The following is a 14,757-nucleotide window of genomic DNA, read 5'->3' as shown; positions in this document are numbered from 1 at the left end:
CACTATGGAAAACAGTGTTTGAAGACCCACGGCACAATGGGGTCTTCAAACGCTTCAAACAATGGGGGTCTTATTGCCACTTTGTTCAATAAACTTGTGATCTTGTAGCCTTTGAAATGGTTTATTTATGGTGGGAAGAAGGTGTGTGACCAACTCTGATGCAGAAGCACAGTGATCAAATTACAATAAGACAGTCTACTATCAGTGTTCATTAATTTACGATTGATCCACGTCAATTTGGCAATTATATGCAATGTGTGATAAATCCATGAAAACCACAAATCTGTTACTGTCTACATTCAGTGCCCAGCCAGAACCTCATAGATTTGACCCAGAAATTGAGAAATTCCTCCACAAATAGTGGCATAGTTGATGTAGGATGGAAATCTAATAGTAAAATGGCTCTGCAACCTTGCAACTGATGAGTTGAACTCCAGACTAACTCGGGTTGATATCAATGTGTTGGCCATCTGTTTGCATTAGACAGCAGTTCCCCAGTCTGTCTGAAATTGACTGCAGTCGGTCTGAGTTGCATTGCAATTGTTTGGATAGAAGCTTGTTTCCCCCACCAAGTGACCTGTACAACTTTAATGGAGAGAGAATCAGATTATCAGCAAAAACTAATTACATAATTGTTATAAATTGATTTGCATGACACTGAATGAAATAAGTATTTGATCCCCAAGCGAAAAATCACTTAGCACTTGGTGGAGAAACTATTGGTGGCAAGCACAGCAGTAAAACGTTTCTTATAGTTGGTCAACAGGTTTGCTCACGTCTCAGGAGGGATTTTGGTCCACTTCTCTGTAAAGAAGAGCAGGCCAAAATCGCCAAAATCCAGAGGTAATTAAAACACACAGAAACACTACATTGCTCTTGCTGTTGTCTTGTAACTGATACTTGTGGCCAGGATTCGTTAGGGGGGGTCGGATGGGTTTCCCTCTCTCCGGTCAACACGTTCCTGCCTCTGCTAAATGTTTATTCCCAGTGGGGATAAAAGTTTATGCAAGTTTATTATCTGGAAACAGTGTACAGTTTCACAAATTATATCCTGCTTGTGGCCACAGTAGATTGTGGTTTAGAAAAAAACATTATAAAGTTGCACTTTAATACATAAATAGGCAGCTTATTTTAGCGGACACTGTGTAAAATATCAGTAAAGACAGATGACGGATGATACAATGATATGAAAATCTCATAAATCTGTGTTTTATTTACAACAGAAAACAGAAAAGTGAATGGTTATACAGAAAATGAATCTTTTAAAGCATTAGCTCCTTCTTGAATTTAATGGCAGCAATATGTCTCAAAACAAATTAGGACAGAGTCATGTCCTAATGTAATGTAAATTAGTACAAACCTGTGAGTGTGCACGCAAGAATGTTTGTGTTCCCAGAACCTTTGCTCATTCAATTGGGTTGAAGACAAGTTTCATCCTTGGATTTATGTCTTTATTTTTAATTTTTTTTTTTTCTCTGGGATTAGGACCCAATCTAATGCTAGCAATGGAGCTAGCACATAACTAGCTCATTTGGCAGATTGACAAAGAGAGAGAGAGACCACAAATTTGAGCTGTAGAATTTGAGGAGAGTACATGAATTTATTTTATTCTGGGAGCTATGAAGAATAAAGACTTTCTAACATATTGCTGGTTAAAAGTGTTTGTTTAGAGACGTTGATGGGTGCTACTACCTCCCATTATACTTTGGATAATGGGAGGTAGCAGCACCCTTTAGGAACCATAGCCTGCAGTCAGAGAGTGAAGCGCTCTGTTAGGATTATAAGGTGATAAAGCATGAGGTTAGAGCTGGATCACATGACCCTGAATCCTCCCTTAGTTATGCTGCAAAAGGTCTAGGTTGCTGGGGGATTCCCATGATGCACTGAGTGTTTATGTGTTTCTACACCACTCTGTATTTAATTTTAATTTTAAGTTTGTCCTGTCTTCTTCCCCCAGTCGGCGGTAGCAGATGGCCGCCTTTACCTGAGTCTGGTTCTGCCAGAGGATTTTTCCTGTTAAAATTGAGTTCTTCCTTCCCACTGTTGCCAAAGTGCTTGCTCAAAGGAGGTCATCTGACTGTTGGGAGATTTTCTATGTTTTCTCTGTAGTATTGTCTTTACCTTATAATATAAAGCACCCTGAGTCAACTGTTGTTGTGATCTAGCGTTACAAAAATAAAACTGCATTGAATTGAAGGTAGTATGAGGGTCTTTAAGATTAGGTTGGACCTGATTACAACAGGGAGCCAGAGAAGAAAAGCTAATAAGGGTTTCAGTCCCATTTAGTACTCTCGCTGCAACGTTCTGGATCAGCTGAAGGCGTATTAGATCGTTTTTAGCAAGAAATTCGAGGTCATCCAGGCCTATAGTCTGTCATGTCTTTTAGATGTGCCTGTAGTTTAGTTGATTTGTATCATCCTGTTTCATTGATGAATAAAGTTGGGTGTCAGCAATGAAAATGTAGGCATTGATTTTTTAATAATAGTATAACTAAGAGAAGTATGAATAATGTGAAAGTATTGGTCCCAACACATAACTCTGTTTGCCTAAATCTTGTGTGTGGAAAAAGGTTTCCATTTACATGCACAAATTGAAATCAGTCAGATAGATAAGAATCAGACTACTGCAACAAACATCCTTGAAATACTAACAGTGTGTTTTACTCTCTCAGCTACATCGAATGCTGCACTGAGGTCTAGCGGGATAAGCACAGAAGATGATTAATAACCTTTACTAATACTGTTTCTGTGCTATGGTGCACTCTAAATCCTGACTAAAACTCTTCAAGTAAACCATTTCTTCGCAAAAAAATGGAATCTTTTAAGAATTTTTGAAATAAGTCCTAGCATAAAGTCAAACAAACAAAACAATATTCCTTTCACATTCACCTACTGAGTGATACCAACTAAAACTTCAGCTTTAATCGTCAATAAGGCATTTAGTGTTTGTGTATCTTTGCTATGAGTCTAAAAGATAACCCAGCCAACACTAAAATGTGACCTGTTTGAACTCAAAGGATGCTAACTGAACATCCTGCTTCAAAAACACAACTCTTACAATTGTGCTTTCCCACATTTTACTGTTTCAGCTAAACATTTCCTCTTACCCATTTTTGGTGTAATACGTTCAAAAGTAAGACATAATCACATTGCAGTTAGAGTTATGCCATACCTGCGAAACAAAGTTTCTTAAGTTATCTGCACAACAGGTGGCTAGCGGATTTTTCTCTTAGCAGCTAATCTACAAACAGCTGATTAAAGTTCTTGTGCAGGAAGGAGGAAAATATCAGAGTTTAGGTTTGGACATTTCATTTCATTTTCATTCCATAAAAGAAGAAGAGTGCAAACTACATCCAGAAACAACTGCATTATAGTGCTAACACAACATTGGCTCTTTGTAAGCATCTGAACAGACGGCATGCTAACACAAGGCTAGCAAAAAACCCAGAGTGATGTTAAAGCAGAGTAAATGGTAATGTCACCCAACAGCCAAAAGCCTGACCTCCAATAGGCAGTAATCAGGCTTATAGCATTGTAACTTCCATTTCTACATGTGCATGTTTCTAAAGTAGAATAACTGTATCAATCGTCAACTCTCCTAGTTGGTTTTCAATTTTGCTTTTTGTTGTCAGTTTTGTGTTCATACGTAACACTAAAAGAAGGAACATATGTGTCCTCATTACGACAGGCATTAGTTTCAGTGTGTGAGACTATAGCTATAATATGAATCAGTGCTCTTAATTGATAACGTTGTGATTTTAATTATTTTATAGATGAATACTAATTTTATTTGAATCATAAACCCTGGACTTGTGTTATCTCAAATGTGTTTCTCTGCACAAATTCGATGAAAATGCAATCACCTTTTTATATATAAAGAAGTTAAGCTGGGATGTGGCTAACATTTTTCAATGTTGAAATTCAGCCATGTTTTTATTGAAGCCACTTTTAAAAGAAAAGTCAATTGTGAAAGCTACAGCAAAAAAAATAAAAAATCCTCAGGATGACAAGCATCTAATTTCACCACACTGGAAAGATGAAAATTACTTTCAAGGAAATCCTTTAAATGTTCACAATACAGTACCTCCTGCATTTAGAATTTTAACAGTTTGCTTAATTAAAATAAAAGCAAATTTTTTCATCCTCACATTGTAAACTGTGTACCAGCACACAGAAATGAAAATATAGAGTGAAACAGGAATAAAATCATCAAATGCAACATAGCTGATACTCCAATCACAATATCTTTGAGGGTTTAACTAGTTACAAAACAACAAAGAAGATATCTTTAAATGTCAGTGTTAGATATGTCTGGGAGCTTATATTCCACATTCTTGGCCAGAATAAATCAGATCCTATTGATTCTCACAAGCTCATTTCCAGGAATCTGTGTACACTACCACATCACTCTCTGGAAAGTAGTATGTGACCTCATTACTGAATTCTTCAGGGATCTTTCCTGATATGTTCACAACAGTAGAGATGATTTACATTAATTTACCTTGTGATCTAGGACAAGAGGAGTACTAAAAATCATATTAGCCAGCTGGGAGCACGAACTGGCTGTTAATGTAAATCTGCTTTAGTCGACTTTCCACATGTGTTGTGAAATAGAGTGATTGTATAGGTGGTAGCTAGCCAAGACAGATTATCAGTGGCTGCACAAGCACTGCGATTGGCCAACAGCTTCTGTTGTCATGGTTTTCATCCCTACAGATGGCCATAGTTACTGTGGCAATGACAGCAGGCTCAGCATCAGCAGCCTTCCTTGGAAAAATATGCAAGGAATACTTGGAACATTCCTGCTTTCTAGCTTGCTGTAAACACAGGGGTTCCAGGGGCATTAGGTGTGGATGAGGCTGAGACTTAAGCTGTTTGGATTTGAGCTAGCAGTGGTAAAAGCATTCAGCATTCTGTAAACACACACACAAAGACAGAGGCAACTCTATATATCTGACATAGTACTCCAGCTAAAACAAATCCAGCATTCCTGGCTTTTGTTCACCCATTTCTCTATCAGAGATTACTAGGGTCAGTACAGCAGGTTTAAGCTCCTGTCTTTCCCCTGAATGGCAGCCACATCTGTCAGCCTCCTCAGGACCTTTTGCGTGCACATCAGCACAACCGGTCCTTTCTGCACCACAGGAACCAAACATGCTATTAACTATACATGCAGTAGGAAAAATACAAACCTTAGTCCAGCTATTGTTTTTAAGTTACTGGTTATCTTCAATATTATAACAACAGGGTATACAAATCAAAAGTCAACTAACTCAGTGAGAGCTAACTGCTTGAATTGCAAGTAATGCTTTGAATAAACTCAGAAACAACATCAAAGAAGCCTACCTGATAAATAAATCCTTTATTGAGGTCCACTGAGAGCATGGTGCACCTCTTGAAACGTTGGGGCAGGATGCCCGCTAACTCTCCTTGTGCTTGCGGCAATAGTAAGATAAGAGGCTAAGGCTAAGGGCCTGAGCCCCACTCAGCTCAGGATGACTATGACTGTTGTAAGAGGACTCAGAGAGAATAACAGAGGCAGACAGCTTGTTTGTCTGTGCATCTCAGTCAAACCCTCGCCTCTCTTCTCAGCCACTCTTTTCAGCTGCTCTTCCCATGCTTTAAAAAGGCAGCAACCTTATTCCAAAAAGCTCAGCGAACACAACTTAAAAACAAAAGCAGAGACTTCAGCACCGCGCCAGCTCTCCCTGTGCCTCTTCCACTGCCTCCGACGCCTTTCATCCAGGGTAACATCAAATGTTTCTGACAAGCGTCCATCCGCCAATCCCCCCAGAGAGATTAGCGCTCTGACATCACCAGTGCTGTGCTGTGCAGAGTTCTACTGCTGAGCATCCAAGCTCTGTTGTTCTATTACCTAAATCATAGGTCGCAAGGGCTCTAAAAACACTATCCTCAGAAAGGAGCTTCACACAGTTACGGGTCAACACATACATCTAGCAGAGGACGTAAGAGGCACGGTGGAGCGTTGCAGTTTCATTATGCACAGTAGTGTATGTATGACCTACCTGAGGCAAAGAAGCTGCTCTCTGGCTCTAGTGCATTGTCAGCAAAACTGTGATCTGCTAAAAGCAGATCCTAAAGGAACAAGCAAATATTCCTGCTGCGCTGCCGGAGACCACTGTGAAATTACAGTAGTGCTGCCTTTGTGGTTTGTGTCAGCTGATACTTCTGAAGGATTTCATTAACAGAAAAAGCACTTATCATTGAAACATTTATAAGTGAAGATCAGACAGCCATATTACAATTATAGTATGCAATCTAATTTTCCATAAGCCTGCCTCTCCTCATCCATCCATCTGTCTCTCATCTTGCTTTGATGTAGTTACTTATCTAAGGTGGAAAAAAAAATTTCTTGTTTGTTTGTTTGTTTTGTTTTTGCTTTGTTTTATTATTTGCTTCGAGCCCTGTGTACAGGAGCTGCATGCAAAGAGATCTTTTGTTAAAAGGGTTGGCGTAATAAGCAAATGCTTCAGCCAATACCTTTTGATTAGCCTTGTCTCATGCTTTCTTGCTTTGTGGTAGATCTTTGTTCTGTCTTCACTGAGATATTTGAATGCTAATCAATAAAATCAAAATCAAATCAAAATCATCTTCTCCAACCAGCTCTGCATCCTCTTCTTCTGCCTACCTCCATGCTCTCATCATCCTCCTCTCCACTGACACTGCTATAATTAACCATGGAAAGGAGTGCAGCCAGTCTGGGCTGCTAGCTGAGGTGGGGAGGCTTCCTCCCTGCCTGCCAGTTTTGCACAGTTAGATCACTAAGTCGAGCACAGATTTCACACAGATAACAACATTCTCAATAGAACAAACCCCGGCAACTCCAGCAAGCTTCCTCCATCTGTTCTCACTGATCTTCTCCAGCTTAAACTGGACAAATTGGCAGAAAGCCTGCTGTTATGTCAGGGTTGTACAGCAATTAGAGCTGTGCAGTCAAGTTCACATCCAAAACAAAATAATGGTCATTTGAATTGGAGTCAAGTTGATAATAGGTAAAGGAAAATAAATATATTTATCTATAAAGAAACAGATAAATGTGCAAAGACAACAACAATGATACATCTCTGCTTTACAATACTGTCAACCAGTACTGGCCAATCACAGATACCATCTCGTTTTTTATTTAACAATTAAGCCAAATAAAGAAGCAGTGTGTGAAAACTTCAGCAGACACAGTTGCAACATTCAATGAATTTCATTCACTTCTAATCCCCACTTGGTTTAAATACCTGGAACTCTCCACCTTTTGGTTTTACGACTGAAGTCTCTTGGATGCGAGGTAATATGTCCTCGAAAAAAACTTAAAGAAGTCCAGTCACCTTCTTGTCAAGCTTTTACGAATACGGGACGAATACGGGACCTGGATTATTAAAAACCTACATAGACAATCTGGGTGGTTGTACTTTAGGAGGTAGAGCAGCTCAATTACTAAATGGAAGTTTGGTGGTTTGAAAAAGGTGCATGTATAAATGAATGAATCAAGCAAGTTGGAGTGCTCAAGTACAGCAGAAAGGTGCTATATAAGAACCAGTCCATTTACCATTCAGTCATCTCTTCACCACTGGGCTTGACAACTGGTATAAGGAGTTTGTGCTGATGTTTTGTGTTTGGCACTGTTTATTATAGCCAAATATCTCCACTTTGGCCTTCACTGTCCAAAAAATATTGTTTGGGCTGAAGTCGCATGTCTTGTGATGTGTTCAGATAGAGCTTTGCGCACCGAAGATGCGGTCACGCACTTTTTCTAAATCTTTTTCTAACTGTACCGTTGTGAACATTTCATATGTGAGTCCCCAACTGAGGCCTTTAAATTCTGAGATGTAGCTTTTGGGTTTTTTGCCAATCGCTGAGGATTCGATGGTATGACATGAATTCGCTAGGCTGTCCACGCCTGGGAGTATAAGCAAGTGTACTGCATGTTTTCCAGTTGTGCATAACCTTTCTCACTGTAGACTGATTGCCCTTGAATTGTTTGGAAATGACCATATAATTATTTCTATATCATTACATTGTTTCTCTGTCAATGTGGTTCAAAGTCCTTAGCACTGTCTGCCACACATGTAGCAGTGTACTGTCATGGTCCAGCCTCCGTGTCTGCATCCTCGTCTGATCCAGCCTCCATGTCTGCATCCTCGTCTGATCCAGCCTCCGTGTCTGCATCCTCGTCTGGTCCAGCCTCCGGGTCATCATCCTCACCTGCAGCAGCAGCCTCATCATCATCCCCGCCTGCAGCAGCAGCCTCGTCAGCATCAGCATCGTCCGTGCCTGCAGCGTCAGCCTCATCCGCGCCTGCAGCGTCAGCATCAGCTTTGTCCAGGCCTGGGCTAGCTTCAGCTTCATTGGCTTCCGCAGCTGCCCGCTTCCGCCCGGTCCTGCCTCGCCCGGTCCTGCCTCACCCGGTCCTGCCTCGCCCGGTCCTGCCTCGCCCAGTCCTGCCTCTGTGTCTTCATCCGCACCCGCAGCAGCAGTTTCATCCTCATACTCGCCTGCAGCAGCAGCTTCAGCTTCACCCGCTTCGCTTGGTCCAGCCTCTGCTTCAGCTTCACCCGCTTAGCCTGGTCCAGCCTCTGCTTCAGATTCACCCATTTCACCTGGTCCAGCCTCTGCTTCAGCTTCACCAGCTTCGCCTGGTCCAGCCTCTGCTTCAGCTTCACCCGCTTCGCCTGGTCCAGCCTCTGCTTCAGCTTCATCCGCTTCGCTTGGTCCAGCTTCAGCTTCGCCTGGTCCAGCTTCGGCTTCACCTCCGCCTGGTCCAGCTTCCGCTTCAGCTTCAACTTCGCCTTCGGCCTCCGGCCTGCCTTCATCTGCCTCGCCGCCGTTGCCGTCCGCACGGTCGACCCCCTGAACTGTTTGCCCCTTGCCACCATTGCCGTCCGCACGGTCGGCCCCCTTAATTATTGATGGACTCTACGCACGTTTTGTTTTTGGACTCGGTCCCTCCGTCCTGGACCTCCCACCGCCCACCCTGGTTCGGTGGTCTGTTTATGTTTTGGGGCTGTCGGGGGCCAGCCCTTGAGGGGGGGGGGTACTGTCATGGTCCTGGGTTGGTGACCCAGCGCTTTAAGTTTATTATTATCATTTTCTAGTTTATTCTGATTTTATATTAGTTCTTTGGGTTTGTTCGTCGTGTTTATTATCCCTACCTGTGTCTTCCCTCTGTGCTCTGTTCGGATCCCCGCGTTTGTGTTGTAAAATAGTCTGTGTGTTTCCTGTTTTACTTTGTAGGTCTGTGTCTCATTATGTCCATGAGTCCAAGCTGTGTGCCTACCTGTTCCTCGTTTCCTAATGTGCCTGCCAGTGTATTTTAGTCCTTGTCAGTTAGTTCTTGTTGTCGCGTCGTTAACGGCGGTTCCCCTCTCGTGCTGTGTTTTCTCTCGTGAGTTATATTCTTGGATTTCCGAGTTTAGTTTGTTATTGTTTTGTATTCCTTCCAAGCCTGCATTAAAGCAGAGTTTTTGAGTTCACGTTTTTCCTCTAAGTCCTGCATTTTGGGTCCAATTCCTGCCTGCCACACTGCATTCTTGCACCATATAGAAATAGAATATTGACAACATTGTTACATTTGGCTATGGTAAATATAATAGCGGAAGCTATTTAGATTAGCTTAGGTTAGCTTAGCATAAAATCAGATATTGTCTTCAAAACCAGAAATATTAGCACATTACTGTTCTTACACACTGGCTTTTATACATATTAAAGGTAATGTTTTAATTAGTCGGATATAGCATTATGCTAGCACTTTGGTCATTTACAAGGCTTAATGTTAAACTAAGCTAACTATACATTGAGCTATCCATCCATTTTTTTTTTTACTTTTGTTTTTTTTTTTTAATTGGGGTCACAGACTTAACTAACAATTATGTATTGATTCAGGTAAAAAAAAAAACATTTAAAAGTATTTCTAGTTGCCCTTTTGGTTTATTGAAGCTGGCTACAAAGAAAGTTTCAATTTTTATATTCTAAGTTAGGCTAAACACATTCTGCTCAATTTAATTTCCAGACACTAGAGTTAGATATTCTCATATCTAAGTGTCATTAGGAATGCTTCTGCTAAACTAAAACTAAAGAAACTAAACTAAAGGAATTAAACTGAAACTATTATCTTTTTGAAATTCCTAAAAGATACGCAAAGTGTTTGAGCCACCCTGATGCCACACCAAAGACTACTTAAAAGGCCAAGTTATGCCAACAACAGTTTATAGCGGCCATCTGCTGGTCGCAGCAGATGGCCGCCGCTCCATGAGCCTGGTTCTGCAAGAGGTTTCTTCCTGTTAAAGAGTTTTTCCTTCCCACCGTTGCCAAAGTGCTTACTGTTGGGTTTTTCTCTGTATGTATTATTGTAGGGTCTACCTTAGAATATAAAATGCCTTAAGGCGACTGTTTTGGTGATTTGTCGCTGTGTAAATAAAATTGAACTGAACGGAATTAAAGATGACTGATGCCTCCTGTCAAAAGCAGCATTGTATATAAGGACATTATTAGTTAAAGAATTTTTAAAATAGCCTCTATGATTTAATAAATTTGCTCTGAAATTAAGTTTTGAGTTATTCAAACACTAAGATTTGAGCTTTATCTATTTCTAATGTTACCAAAGTTTTACTTTCCATGTGAAATTATTGTATATACGTGTGAATGATAAATTTGATTTATCTTCCATTCTATCGCAGAGTTTAATTTAGTTACTGTTGTCATTACTTAATAAAACAGGGTTCTAATATTTGTATTTATTCACAATATCTTGTAATGTGAAAGTCATCAAAGTGCCCCTGTCAGTTTAGACAGGGGCACTTTGTACTTAGTCTTGTCCTCAGTTTGGCTCTTGGCCCACAGTTGCATAAACAATATTTTGTCAGAGCAAATAGCATGCACATATCAACCTATCCTCCATGGTTTTTCTTCTCATACTCCTATATTTGGCTCATACTCTCAAAGGCATTTCACAGATATAAAGCCTTCACATAGATTATCTGTTATTATTTATTTTTGTTAACCTATTGTAGATGCCAAATGCAGGTGACGTGTGATTATTGCAACCTAAAATAGTCAACATCTGTTTAGCAAGCAATCTAATTGAAGATCTGAACCAAATACAGCTGCTATATTATTGCAGATTAACAGCTTTTTAACAGCAAAGAATGTGAGAACACCATCTGAGGCATCAGTAAATCTATCTGATCATTTACTTTTAATTACTTCCTATTGTTCTGAGAAGCACAATAGTACCAGTAAAGCAATGCAGGCCTGCATTCAATTTTATAATATCTACTCATTCATTCATTCTGCCTTAGTAAGACAGATTCGTTTGCAGTGTTGAGCTATTTTTTTTTACAGTTTCTTATGCAGATGAGGGCTTCCCTCCACCCCCACAAAAAACACAATATTTGCGGTCTCTAACATTTGTTTTTTGTGAAGCTTTAGATTTCCTATAATTTTCAGTCTTAAGTTGGAAGTCTACTCAACACTTTGCACTGTCACCTCATGGCAAGAACAACACAGTTTGGATGATCTCCCCGAGCATGTGCGGGTTTTCTCTAGTTTTCTTCTCACCGTTGCTTGTGGTGTAGATGTGAGATCAATACAGGACTTAAAATACAGAGAATAGAGTGGTGTATGCATGTATGCATAACAGTGGCTTATAGTATATAGGGTTTAAAATCTTTTTCTAAAACTCTTTACCATTTATTTCAACTGCAAACTCTACACATACACCAAACACAAAATCAACATTAGTACACCCAGCTAACGTTTTGGTGTTGATTGATCATCACTATCCATTCAAGATAGCTGAAATAAAAAATAACAGTGAAACTTATGCAGATATCCAGCATGTTACCTGGCCACCTGCTTGATGTCATTCAATAACTTTTTAGTACTAGGAGGCTTTTTTATCCAAATTTTTGCATGTGATTATTTTTTCATTAAGACTAAAACAAAGCAAACAAGAAATACTTACAAAGGGGGAAACAATATATTAGACAGTTGTGTAAATCTATTCCCTGCAAGCTAGAATTGTACCCAGCAGTTTTTTCGCTGCTAACACTACTACTACTTTTTCCTACTGAGCTATACAGCCATCCCACACCAGACTGACTCTATAACCTTACAGTACCTGCCTCTTATCAGAAACCAACTGATGACTGAGGGGTTGGAGCAGTCCACTGACCATGCAAAACAATAAGAAAGTCATATAGTTTGCATTATTCTGTGTTACTCACCACTTCTTTAGTTTCTTGGGAACTTTGTTCCTGCAATTAAAAAATATATATCAGGAAATCACTTAATGGGACAAAAGCAAGACACACAAGAACATTACTGTCAGCCAAAATGGTCTGTGAAAAACATACCTTAGCACGTAAACTTTGAGTGTAACAACTCAAAGGCAGCAGACATTGAAAACCAATAATGCATTTGAATGCAGCGCTTGCTGTTGTAAATTAAACATACTCCCATGCATGACCCTGGAAACCTGGTAACACAGTAGAACGGTACACAATTGCACTGGTTTTTTATAGCCACGTCGTTTGCTGAGAAGTCCCTGAGATTCTCACTATATTAACACCTCACATACTCATACACATCCTGATGAAACCATGACAACACTTGCTATGAGCTATGTAGGAGGAGGGATGGGGAAACAGCAATGAGCTACAATGACAGGGAAACGACTCCACTGCAATGGCACTGCGGGGAAACGGAACATCCCATCCCATACCACATCAGCCCCATCAGGCTTCACTGTACACCATAAGCTGCGGAAAACTAAGTCCTCATGTAACACAGCTACAAATAGAACAAACAATGAGAGTATTGATTTGCCTCTATTTGGTGCTTTTTTTTAAATGGTGAGCACAAAGCAGCATATTTCATATCTCCTCTGGCACTGACAGTGCTTCCAAGGCAGCTGACATTTTTTTTCTCCACACAGTCTCACCTGAATGCTAATGAGGAGAGGCTGACCGCAGAACCAGGCTGTGCCTTCAAGTGTCTCAGTGTGTTGCATGTGTTTGTTTGTGTGTAACTCTGCCATTGGGTTTGTTAATTTGCTATACTACAGATGCATGTATTCCTCAGTCAATTTTTTTTTGTGCTGCATCTCTCTGTCTATAACTGTATTGACAGTAACACCTACACATGAGATAGAATATGATTACTGCACATAAATTCCTGCATGATACAGTCAATTTGCCGAATATGATATTTTCAAGTCATAAAAATCCAGTCTCTCCTGTCTCTGTCTCCTCACTGCTAGGATCAAACACTTTATGCTCATCTCACTGTATCATCTTGAGATGATGTGTACTTAAAGCAACAGCTTGGCAGTAGATTTTCATATAGATAAGAAAACTGGGTCGAGGGGGTAGCCAGCCCATATGATTTCTACACAAGAAGCAAAGAACCCATGAAATACAACTAGCCTCATCACAAATGCCTCCTGTGTGAAGGCGTTTGGATATGAAGGATGTGAACATCTTCTACTCGGATATACATGCAGTGCACAAGGGAACTGCATCCCCTATATATGATGCGCAACATCCATGTTAGTCGTGATATAGTCATGCGTCATATAGCCGGCAAAGCGTCCGAATATTGGTCATTTTGAAGCACGATTATAATGAAAATGAATCATTCATTTATCACGTGCTTGCGCCTGTCTTATTCCAAAGGGGTAAACACTGAGCACCAACAGTACATTATGATTTCAACAAGATTATCAGTTAAATTTTAAAGAACTGAACACAAATACTGCAAGTACGTGAATATTTAGCCTTACCGTTGGCAAGAGCGGCTCCATTTGAGCTCCTTGATCCGTGATGTCCATCTTTTCTTCTCCTTGGCTTCACAACAGGCAAGTCGTGATGCGCTACTCCGCCTCTGTCAAATGCGTCTCGAAAACGAGGATGGCTTTTTGTTGTAGCTGATTTGATGTCTCTTTTCTCCCTCGTATTCACCGGGTGGGTTTGATCAAATGGAGGTAGCAAAGCATTGCCGTCCTGCCCTACATAATTTACGCACGAAAGAGGGAGGTAGTGCTTCCCATTACACGCGCTCACCCCGGGACGCGGCGGTGATGAGCACACAGGCGAGTGAGCATACAGGGATTCATTTGTGAATACATATTTATAGTCATTTGTAGTCGTTAAGACACGCATAACTATGTTCGGCCAAACAGTCTATTGTTTCAATTGGATCTGTGAAAAAAACATTCAATGTATTTCAGTAGGGTGCAGTTTAAATACTGTACTGTACTGCGTGCGTTATTAATATCTAGTTTAACCGCGACAGCAATCAATACAGCAATGGAGCAATGTCTGCTTGTTTGGTGTTACCCATGTGGATTTTCTCAACCACTGCGCCATACACAGGCCCCCTCCACACTGAAAACAGCCGCAGCCATTGTCATTATTTTCTTCTCATTTCAGATATAAACATATAAAGCATAATATTACGTCAAATGCCCATTACCACTATCCAGAACGTCTTACACACCGGCTACAGAAATGCTCCGGTCATTCCATCATTATTTCTAGCTGCAGCACGCCATGCTGTGCCTGTGCCGGAGTTCACGTTTGACCAGGATGCCGCTGCAGTGAAGTTTATACCGGGGTGCCCTCCTCTGGTGGCCATAGAAAACCGTTGCAATTAGATTTAGCCTATATTCATAATGCAACTGTTTAATCTCACTTAAGAGTAACACAAGACAATAGCATGAACGTCAGTACTTAAGTACTTACCTAAG

At 40.5% G+C, this 14,757-nt stretch overlaps 1 protein-coding gene across 2 annotated transcripts in view; it reads right to left on the bottom strand.

The window, feature by feature from the left end:
- Positions 1–14,062, bottom strand: part of LOC146642389 (sodium-driven chloride bicarbonate exchanger-like) — a 52,086-nt gene extending 38,024 nt beyond the window's left edge. For both annotated transcript variants that reach the window (XM_085397634.1, XM_085397633.1), the window contains exons 1-2: positions 13,792–14,062; positions 12,236–12,265 (exon numbers count right to left, since the gene is read on the bottom strand). In XM_085397634.1, coding sequence (XP_085253760.1) covers positions 12,236–12,265; positions 13,792–13,839 — 78 coding nt within the window. In that variant the 5' untranslated portion in view covers positions 13,840–14,062. The remainder of the gene's footprint in view (positions 1–12,235; positions 12,266–13,791) is intronic.
- Positions 14,063–14,757: the final 695 nt, after the last annotated feature.

The sequence above is a fragment of the Rhamphochromis longiceps genome, linkage group LG23 (genome assembly GCF_057381845.1).
Source record: "Rhamphochromis longiceps isolate RC_006_pf linkage group LG23, R_longiceps_female_GT1.1, whole genome shotgun sequence".
Classification (NCBI taxonomy): domain Eukaryota; kingdom Metazoa; phylum Chordata; class Actinopteri; order Cichliformes; family Cichlidae; genus Rhamphochromis; species Rhamphochromis longiceps.
Note: the sequence above shows the minus strand (reverse complement) of the source record. Positions and strands in the feature narration are given on the sequence as shown.